General features: G+C 37.2%; 1 protein-coding gene across 2 annotated transcripts in view; it reads left to right on the top strand.

The window, feature by feature from the left end:
* The window catches only part of fam83gb (family with sequence similarity 83 member Gb), a 118050-nt gene extending 110056 nt beyond the window's left edge, over window positions 1-7994 (top strand). The window contains exon 6 of one of the 2 annotated variants that reach the window (XM_061923049.2): window positions 7349-7994. In XM_061923049.2, the coding sequence (XP_061779033.2) occupies window positions 7349-7658 (310 nt within the window). In that variant the 3' untranslated portion in view covers window positions 7659-7994. The remainder of the gene's footprint in view (window positions 1-7348) is intronic. The other variant, XM_072916344.1, reaches the window with a different exon arrangement.
* Window positions 7995-11256: the final 3262 nt, after the last annotated feature.

Below are 11256 nucleotides of genomic sequence, written 5' to 3'. Positions count from 1 at the left end.
TGTTGTTACTCGACGAATGTTACCTGTTAGCATGCTAAAGCTAGTAGGCTCGATTTATTTTTATTTTTTTATATATATATAGTTATACACCAGTGCCATATTTTGGTAATTGATGTAAGTATGCTAACGTTATCTTGCTAGCATTTTTTTTTTTTTTTTTTACATATCTTTGAGGCGTACATAGCAAAGTAATATATTTTGGTACTTAAAGCATGTTACAGTTAGTATTTTAGCATGCTAACATTAGCATGCTAGCTTTTGTTTAGCTAATTTATCAGGTATACACCTCAGCGTCAAATATGTTGTTACTCGACGAATGTTACCTGTTAGCATGCTAAAGCTAGTAGGCTAGATTTATTTTGTATATATTTATACACCAGTGCCATATTTTGGTAATTGATGTAAGTATGCTAACGTTATCTTGCTAGCATTTTTTTATTTTTATTTTTTTTTTACATATCTTTGAGGCGTACATCGCAAAGTAATATATTTTGGTACTTAAAGCATGTTACAGTTAGTATTTTAGCATGCTAATGCATGCTAGCTTTTGTTTAGCTAATTTATCAGGTATACACCTCAGCATCAAATATGTTGTTACTCGACGAATGTTACCTGTTAGCATGCTAAAGCTAGTAGGCTCGATTTATTTATTTTTTTAATATATATATATAGTTATACACCAGTGCCATATTTTGGTAATTGATGTAAGTATGCTAACGTTATCTTGCTAGCATTTTTTTTTTTTTTACATATCTTTGAGGCGTACATAGCAAAGTAATATATTTTGGTACTTAAAGCATGTTACAGTTAGTATTTTAGCATGCTAACATTAGCATGCTAGCTTTTGTTTAGCTAATTTATCAGGTATACACCTCAGCATCAAATATGTTGTTACTCGACGAATGTTACCTGTTAGCATGCTAAAGCTAGTAGGCTAGATTGTTTTGTTTTTTTTATGTATATATATATAGTTATACACCAGTGCCATATTTTGGTAATTGATGTAAGTATGCTAACGTTATCTTGCTAGCATTTATTTTATTTTTTTACATATCTTTGAGGCGTACATCGCAAAGTAATATATTTTGGTACTTAAAGCATGTTACAGTTAGTATTTTAGCATGCTAACATTAGCATGCTAGCTTTTGTTTAGCTAATTTATCAGGTATACACCTCAGCATCAAATATGTTGTTACTCGACGAATGTTACCTGTTAGCATGCTAAAGCTAGTAGGCTCGATTTTTTTTATTTTTTTTTATATATAGTTATACACCAGTGCCATATTTTGGTAATTGATGTAAGTATGCTAACGTTATCTTGCTAGCATTTTTTATTTTTTTTTTACATATCTTTGAGGCGTACATCGCAAAGTAATATATTTTGGTACTTAAAGCATGTTACAGTTAGTATTTTAGCATGCTAACATTAGCATGCTAGCTTTTGTTTCGCTAATTTATCAGGTATACACCTCAGCACCAAATATGTTGTTACTCGACGAATGTTACCTGTTAGCATGCTAAAGCTAGTAGGCTAGATTTTTTTATATATATATATATATATATATATAGTTATACACCAGTGCCATATTTTGGTAATTGATGTAAGTATGCTAACGTTATCTTGCTAGCATTTATTTTATTTTTTTACATATCTTTGAGGCGTACATCGCAAAGTAATATATTTTGGTACTTAAAGCATGTTACAGTTAGTATTTTAGCATGCTAACATTAGCATGCTAGCTTTTGTTTAGCTAATTTATCAGGTATACACCTCAGCATCAAATATGTTGTTACTCGACGAATGTTACCTGTTAGCATGCTAAAGCTAGTAGGCTCGATTTTTTTTATTTTTTTTTATATATAGTTATACACCAGTGCCATATTTTGGTAATTGATGTAAGTATGCTAACGTTATCTTGCTAGCATTTTTTATTTTTTTTTTACATATCTTTGAGGCGTACATCGCAAAGTAATATATTTTGGTACTTAAAGCATGTTACAGTTAGTATTTTAGCATGCTAACATTAGCATGCTAGCTTTTGTTTCGCTAATTTATCAGGTATACACCTCAGCACCAAATATGTTGTTACTCGACGAATGTTACCTGTTAGCATGCTAAAGCTAGTAGGCTAGATTTTTTTATATATATATATATATATATATAGTTATACACCAGTGCCATATTTTGGTAATTGATGTAAGTATGCTAACGTTATCTTGCTAGCATTTAAAAAAAAAAAATTTTTACATATCTTTGAGGCGTACATCGCAAAGTAATATATTTTGGTACTTAAAGCATGTTACAGTTAGTATTTTAGCATGCTAACATTAGCATGCTAGCTTTTGTTTAGCTAGTTTATCAGGTATACACCTCAGCATCAAATATGTTGTTACTCGACGAATGTTACCTGTTAGCATGCTAAAGCTAGTAGGCTAGATTTATTTTTTATATATTTATACACCAGTGCCATATTTTGGTAATTGATGTAAGTATGCTAACGTTATCTTGCTAGCATTTTTTTTTTTTTTTTTTTACATATCTTTGAGGCGTACATCGCAAAGTAATATATTTTGGTACTTAAAGCATGTTACAGTTAGTATTTTAGCATGCTAACATTAGCATGCTAGCTTTTGTTTAGCTAATTTATCAGGTATACACCTCAGCATCAAATATGTTGTTACTCGACGAATGTTACCTGTTAGCATGCTAAAGCTAGTAGGCTAGATTTTTTTTATATATATATATATATATATATAGTTATACACCAGTGCCATATTTTGGTAATTGATGTAAGTATGCTAACGTTATCTTGCTAGCATTTTTTTTTTTTTTTACATATCTTTGAGGCGTACATCGCAAAGTAATATATTTTGGTACTTAAAGCATGTTACAGTTAGTATTTTAGCATGCTAACATTAGCATGCTAGCTTTTGTTTAGCTAATTTATCAGGTATACACCTCAGCGTCAAATATGTTGTTACTCGACGAATGTTACCTGTTAGCATGCTAAAGCTAGTAGGCTAGATTTATTTTTTATATAGTTATACACCAGTGCCATATTTTGGTAATTGATGTAAGTATGCTAACGTTATCTTGCTAGCATTTTTTTTTTTTTTTTTTTTTTTTTACATATCTTTGAGGCGTACATCGCAAAGTAATATATTTTGGTACTTAAAGCATGTTACAGTTAGTATTTTAGCATGCTAACATTAGCATGCTAGCTTTTGTTTAGCTAATTTATCAGGTATACACCTCAGCATCAAATATGTTGTTACTCGACGAATGTTACCTGTTAGCACGCTAAAGCTAGTAGGCTAGATTTATTTTTTATATAGTTATACACCAGTGCCATATTTTGGTAATTGATGTTAGTATGCTAACGTTATCTTGCTAGCAGTGTCATATATCTTGGTATTTCACAAACATTAACTGTAGACATGCTATTGTTAGCATGTTAGCATAACAAATCTTTGTGGTGTCCATCACAGAGGAATATATTTTCATACTTGACGCATGCTACAGTTAGTATTTTAGCTTTATTTTAGCTAATTTAGTGTCTTGTAGATTGGAATATCACTAATTCCAACTGTAGGCATGCTATTGTTAGCATGTTAGCATGCCAGCATTTTTAACAAATCTTTGTGGTGTCCATGGCAGAGGAATGTACTTTGATACTTGATGCATGCTACGGTTAGTATTTTAGCTTTAGCATGCTAGCTTTTTTTAGCCAATTTATCAGGTAAACACCTCAGTGTCATATATCTTGGTATTTCACTAATATTAACTGTAGACATGCTATTGTATAGCATGTTAGCATTTTCAACAAATCTTTGTGGTGTCCATCGCAGAGGAATATATTTTCATACTTGACGCATGCTACAGTTAGTATTTTAGCTTTATTTTAGCTAATTTAGCAGGTATACCCCTCAGCGTCATGTAGATTGGATTACCACTAATTCCAACTGTAGGCATGCTATTGTTAGCATGTTAGCATGCCAGCATTTTTAACAAATCTTTGTGGTGTCCATGGCAGAGGAATGTACTTTGATACTTGATGCATGCTACGGTTAGTATTTTAGCTTTAGCATGCTAGCTTTTTTTAGCCAATTTATCAGTGTCATATATCTTGGTATTTCACTAATATTAACTGTAGACATGCTATTGTTAGCATGTTAGCATAACAAGTCTTTGTGGTGTCCATCGCAGAGGAAAATATTTTCATACTTGACGCATGCTACAGTTAGTATTTTAGCTTTATTTTAGCTAATTTAGCGTCTTGTAGATTGGAATATCACTAATTCCAACTGTAGGCATGCTATTGTTAGCATGTTAGCATGCTAGCATTTTTAAGAAATCTTTGTGGTGTCCATGGCAGAGGAATGTACTTTGATACTTGACGCATGCTACGGTTAGTATTTTAGCTTTAGCATGCTAGCTTTTTTTAGCCAATTTATCAGGTAAACACCTCAGTGTCATATATCTTGGTATTTCACTAATATTAACTGTAGACATGCTATTTATTAGCATGTTAGAATAACAAATCTTTGTGGTGTCCATCGCAGAGGAATATATTTTCATACTTGACGCATGCTACAGTTAGTATTTTAGCTTTATTTTAGCTAATTTAGCAGGTATACGCCTCAGCGTCATGTAGATTGGAATGTCACTAATATTAACTGTAGACCTGCTATTGTTAGCATGTTAGCATGCTAGCATTTTTAACAAATCTTTGTGGTGTCCATGGCAGAGGAATGTACTTTGATACTTGACGCATGCTACGGTTAGTATTTTAGCTTTAGCATGCTAGCTTTTTTTAGCCAATTTATCAGGTAAACACCTCAATGTCATTTATCTTGGTATTTCACTAATATTAACTGTAGACATGCTATTGTATAGCATGTTAGCATTTTCAACAAATCTTTGTGGTGTCCATCGCAGAGGAATATATTTTCATACTTGACGCATGCTACAGTTAGTATTTTAGCTTTATTTTAGCTAATTTAGCAGGTATACGCCTCAGCGTCATCTAGATTGGAATATCACTAATTCCAACTGTAGGCATGCTATTGTTAGCATGTTAGCATGCCAGCATTTTTAACAAATCTTTGTAGTGTCCATGGCAGAGGAATGTACTTTGATACTTGATGCATGCTACGGTTAGTATTTTAGCTTTAGCATGCTAGCTTTTTTTAGTCAATTTATCAGGTAAACACCTCAGTGTCATATATCTTGGTATTTCATTAATATTAACTGTAGACATGCTATTGTTAGCATGTTAGCATAACAAATCTTTGTGGTGTCCATCGCAGAGGAATATATTTTCATACTTGACGCATGCTACAGTTAGTATTTTAGCTTTATTTTAGCTGATTTAGCAGGTATACCCCTCAGCGTCATGTAGATTGGAATATCACTAATTCCAACTGTGTAGGCATGCTATTGTTAGCATGTTAGCATGCCAGCATTTTTAACAAATCTTTGTAGTGTCCATGGCAGAGGAATGTACTTTGATACTTTATGCATGCTACGGTTAGTATTTTAGCTTTAGCATGCTAGCTTTTTTTAGCCAATTTATCAGTGTCATATATCTTGGTATTTCACTAATATTAACTGTAGACATGCTATTGTTAGCATAACAAGTCTTTGTGGTGTCCATCGCAGAGGAATATATTTTCATACTTGACGCATGCTACAGTTAGTATTTTAGCTTTATTTTAGCTGATTTAGCAGGTATACGCCTCAGCGTCATGTAGATTGGAATATCACTAATTCCAACTGTAGGCATGCTATTGTTAGCATGTTAGCATGCCAGCATTTTTAACAAATCTTTGTGGTGTCCATGGCAGAGGAATGTACTTTGATACTTGACGCATGCTACGGTTAGTATTTTAGCTTTAGCATGCTAGCTTTTTTTAGCCAATTTATCAGTGTCATATATCTTGGTATTTCACTAATATTAACTGTAGACATGCTATTGTTAGCATAACAAATCTTTGTGGTGTCCGTCGCAGAGGAATATATTTTCATACTTGACGCATGCTACAGTTAGTATTTTAGCTTTATTTTAGCTGATTTAGCAGGTATACGCCTCAGCGTCATGTAGATTGGAATACCACTAATTCCAACTGTAGGCATGCTATTGTTAGCATGTTAGCATGCCAGCATTTTTAACAAATCTTTGTAGTGTCCATGGCAGAGGAATGTACTTTGATACTTGACGCATGCTACGGTTAGTATTTTAGCTTTAGCATGCTAGCTTTTTTTAGCCAATTTATCAGTGTCATATATCTTGGTATTTCACTAATATTAACTGTAGACATGCTATTGTTAGCATAACAAATCTTTGTGGTGTCCATCGCAGAGGAATATATTTTCATACTTGACACATGCTACAGTTAGTATTTTAGCTTTATTTTAGCTAATTTAGCAGGTATACCCCTCAGCGTCATGTAGATTGGAATATCACTAATTCCAACTGTGTAGGCATGCTATTGTTAGCATGTTAGCATGCCAGCATTTTTAACAAATCTTTGTGGTGTCCATGGCAGAGGAATGTACTTTGATACTTGATGCATGCTACGGTTAGTATTTTAGCTTTAGCATGCTAGTTTTTTTTAGCCAATTTAACAGGTAAACACCTCAGTGTCATATATCTTGGTATTTCACTAACTGTAGACATGCTATTGTATAGCATGTTAGCATTTTCAACAAATATTTGTGGTGTCCGTCGCAGAGGAATATATTTTCATACTTGACGCATGCTACAGTTAGTATTTTAGCTTTATTTTAGCTAATTTAGCAGGTATACCCCTCAGCGTCATGTAGATTGGAATATCACTAATATTAACTGTAGACCTGTTATTGTTAGCATGTTAGCATGCTAGCATTTTTAACAAATCTTTGTGGTGTCCATGGCAGAGAAATGTACTTTGATACTTGACGCATGCTACAGTGAGTATTTTAGCTTTAGTATGCTAGCATTTTTACAGCTAATTTAGCAGGTATATGCCTCAGTGTCATGCAGTTTGGAATTTCACTGATTCTAATAATAGGCATGCTATTGTTAGCATAGCACTGTTAGCATGCTCGCTTTTGTAGCTCATTTTGCTCATATTTTTTGCTACTTGACGCTATCTGGCGTAGCGTGCTAACTGTTTTAGTTTGGCTTTGGCTCGTCAGCACTCACACAAAATGTCAAGTGAAATTGCATTTTCTTTGAAAAACATTTCTATGTGGAACTGCTTTTGAAGGTGAAAAGGACTCATTTGATTGGTCAGTCTGTGGAAAAGGTTTTGGTAAGCCACGATCTTGTATCCCAACTTCTAGCCAATGTCTTCCTCGGTCTAGAGTGGATCCATGTTCCTCCCCCCAACAGACGTACCTGATCAGTGCACCAGTACCAGGTGGCCAGGATGGTCAGACCCAACGTCATGCCGGGCCAGGGCAAGTCTCCAGTGACGGCGTCTCGGAACAGGTGCATGGCGTCCTGGCGAGGCAGGTGGCAGGTGCTGTTGGGAATGATCTTGCTGGGCACGGCCATACGGTAAACACGCTCCAAGTTGCTGTAGCCGCCGATCTTGTTGAAAGCTGCCGGTGGGAAACACACGTCAGCCGTTCTCGCTGCAGATTGGCATCAAGTGAACACACCCACCCGTGATGGTGAGGATGATGGCTCCCACGATCATCACCACGGTCTGCAGAGTGTCCGTGTAGATGACGGCCGCCAGGCCACCTGAGAGGGAAGTCGAGGTGTTTTAGAACCCCACCATGTTGGTGCGACACTAACACTACAGGTGTGGTGGTGGGAAGAAGAACTGTGTGAGTCACTACATTTGTCTTCATGGACATTGTTCATTGCTGCTGACCACTTTAGGAGACCCGCCATCTTGGTCAGGGCAACACTGCCAGTACAGCACATTATCAACAATGAAGACGTGTCATGTATGCAGCTTTCTTTTGTGTTGGTCATCTTTTTCAAATCAGTTGGCACCATTGCACCACTCAGGGCCATTTTATGTGGCCCCACACATCATTTAAAGTGGCCCGCCACATTCTATGTGGTCTGCCATTTCATTTTATGGGATCCATCACTTTGTTTTATGTGGTACGCCACATCATTTAAAGTGGTCCGCCACATCATTTAAAGTGGGCCGCCATGCCTTTTTATGTGGTCTGCCACATCATTTTATGAGATCCATCACTTTATTTTATGTGGTACGCTACATAATTTAAAGTGGTCCGCCACGTCTTTTTATGTGGTCAGCCACTCCATTATATGTGGCCCGCCACATCATTTTACATGGCACGCCACATCATTTATATAATGTGGCCTGCTTTGTCATTTTATGGGATCCATCACTTTATTTTATGTGGTGCGCCACATCATTTTATGTGGTCTGCCACATCATTTTATGGGATCCATCACTTTTTTTTATGTGGTACGCCACATCATTTTATGTGGTCTGCCACATCATTTTATGGGATCCATCACTTTATTTTATGTGGTCTGCCACATCATTTAAAGTGGTCCGGCACCTCTTTTTATGTGGTCTGCCACATCATTTTATGGGATCCATCACTTTATTTTATGTGGCCCGCCACATCATTTTATGTGGTCTGCCACATCATTTAATGTGATCCATCAATTAATTTTTTTTGGTCCGCCACATTGTTTAAAATGGCTCGCCACGCCATTTAAGGTGGCTCGCCACACCATTTTACACGGCGCGCCACATCATTTGTATATTGTACGTTTTGTGTATGGTGTATGGTCAGTCTGGTACTATGTCATTTTATGTGGTCTGCCACATCATTTTATGTGATCCATCACTTAATTTTATGTGGTCTACCACATCATTTTATGTGGTCAGCCACTCCATTATATGTGGCCAGCCACATCATTTTAAATGGCACGCCACATAATTTATATAACGCGGCCTGCTTTGTCATTTTATGGGATCCATCATTTAAAGTGGCCCGCCACATCATTTTATGTGGTCTGCCACATCATTTTATGAGATCCATCACTTTATTTTATGTGGTACGCCACGTCATTTTATGTGGTCTGCCACCTCTTTTTATTCGATCCATCAATTAATTTTTTTTGGTCCGCCACATTGTTTAAAATGGCTCGCCACGCCATTTAAAGTGGCCCGCCACGTCATCTTATGTGGCCCGCTACACCATTTTACATGGCGCGCCACATCATTTGTATATTGTACGTTTTGTGTATGGTCAGTCTGGTACTACGTCATTTTATGTGGTCTACCACGTCATTTTAAGTGGCCCACCACAACGTTGGTCTACCACATCATTTTATGTGGTCAGCCACGCCATTATATGTGGCCCGCCACATCATTTTACATGGCACGCCACATCATTTATATAACGTGGCCTGCTTTGTCATTTTATGGGATCCATCACTTTATTTTATGTGGTGCGCCACATCATTTAAAGTGGCCCGCCACATCATTTTATGTGGTCTGCCACATCATTTTATGGGATCCATCACTTTTTTTTTATGTGGTACACCACATCATTTTATGTGGTCTGCCACCTCATTTTATGGGATCCATCAATTGATTTATTTTGGTCCGCCACATTGTTTAAAATGGCTCGCCACGCCATTTAAGGTGGCCCGCCACGTCATCTTACCTGGCCCGCTACACCATTTTACATGGCGCACCCAATCATTTGTATATTGTACGTTTTGTGTATGGTCAGTCTGGTACTACGTCATTTAATGTGGCCTGCCACATCATTTTATGTGATCCATCACTTAATTTTATGTGGTCTACCACGTCATTTGAAGTGGCCCACCACAACGTTGGTCTACCACATCATTTTATGTGGTCAGCCACTCCATTATATGTGGCCAGCCATATCATTTTAAAAGGCACGCCACATCATTTATATAATGTGGCCTGCTTTGTCATTTTATGGGATCCATCACTTTATTTTATGTGGTGCGCCACGTCATTTAATGTGGCCCGCCACATCATTTTACGTGGTCTGCCACATCATTTTATGGGATCCATCACTTTTTTTTATGTGGTACGCCACGTCATTTAAAGTGGCCCGCCATATAATTTTATGTGGTCTGCCACCTCATTTTATTCGATCCATCAATTAATTTTTTTTGGTCCGCCACATTGTTTAAAATGGCTCGCCACGCCATTTAAGGTGGCCCGCCACGTCATCTTACGTGGCCCGCCACACCATTTTACATGGCGCGCCACATCATTTGTATATTGTACGTTTTGTGTATGGTCAGTCTGGTACTACGTCATTTAAAGTGGCCTGCCACATCATTTTATGTGATGCATCACTTAATTTTATGTGGTCTACCACGTCATTTTAAGTGGCCCACCACAACGCTGGTCTACCACATCATTTTATGTGGTCGGCCACTCCATTATATGTGGCCCGCCACATCATTTTACCTGGCACGCCACATCATTTATATAATGTGGCCTGCTTTGTCATTTTATAGGATCCATCACATCATTTAAAGTGGCCCGCCACATCATTTTATGTGGTCTGCCACATCATTTTATGGGATCCATCACTTTTTTCTATGTGGTACGCCACATCATTTTATGTGGTCTGCCACCTCATTTTATTCGATCCATCAATTAATTTTTTTTGGTCCGCCACATTGTTTAAAATGGCTCGCCACGCCATTTAAGGTGGCCCGCCACGTCATCTTACGTGGCCCGCCACATCATCTTACGTGGCCCGCCACACCATTTTGCACGGCGCGCCACATCATTTGTATATTGTACGTTTTGTGTATGGTGTATGGTCAGTCTGGTACTACGTCATTTTATGTGGTCTGCCACATCATTTTATGTGATCCATCACTTAATTTTATGTGGTCCACCACAACCTTGGTCTACCACATCATTTTATGTGGTCAGCCACTCCATTATATGTGGCCCGCCACATCATTTATATAATGTGGCCTGCTTTGTCATTTTATGGGATCCATCACTTTATTTTATGTGGTGCGCCACATCATTTAAAGTGGCCCGCCACATCATTTTATGTGGTCTGCCACATCATTTTATGGGATCCATTACTTTTTTTTAATGTGGTACGCCACATCATTTGAAGTGGCCCGCCACATCATTTTATGTGGTCTGCCACCTCATTTTATTCGATCCATCAATTCATTTTTTTTGGTCCGCCACATTGTTTAAAATGGCTCGCCACGCCATTTAAAGTGGCCCGCCACGTCATCTTACGTGGCCCGC

The sequence above is a fragment of the Nerophis lumbriciformis genome, linkage group LG27 (assembly GCF_033978685.3).
Source record: "Nerophis lumbriciformis linkage group LG27, RoL_Nlum_v2.1, whole genome shotgun sequence".
Classification (NCBI taxonomy): domain Eukaryota; kingdom Metazoa; phylum Chordata; class Actinopteri; order Syngnathiformes; family Syngnathidae; genus Nerophis; species Nerophis lumbriciformis.
This window is presented reverse-complemented; position numbering and strand designations above follow the sequence as displayed.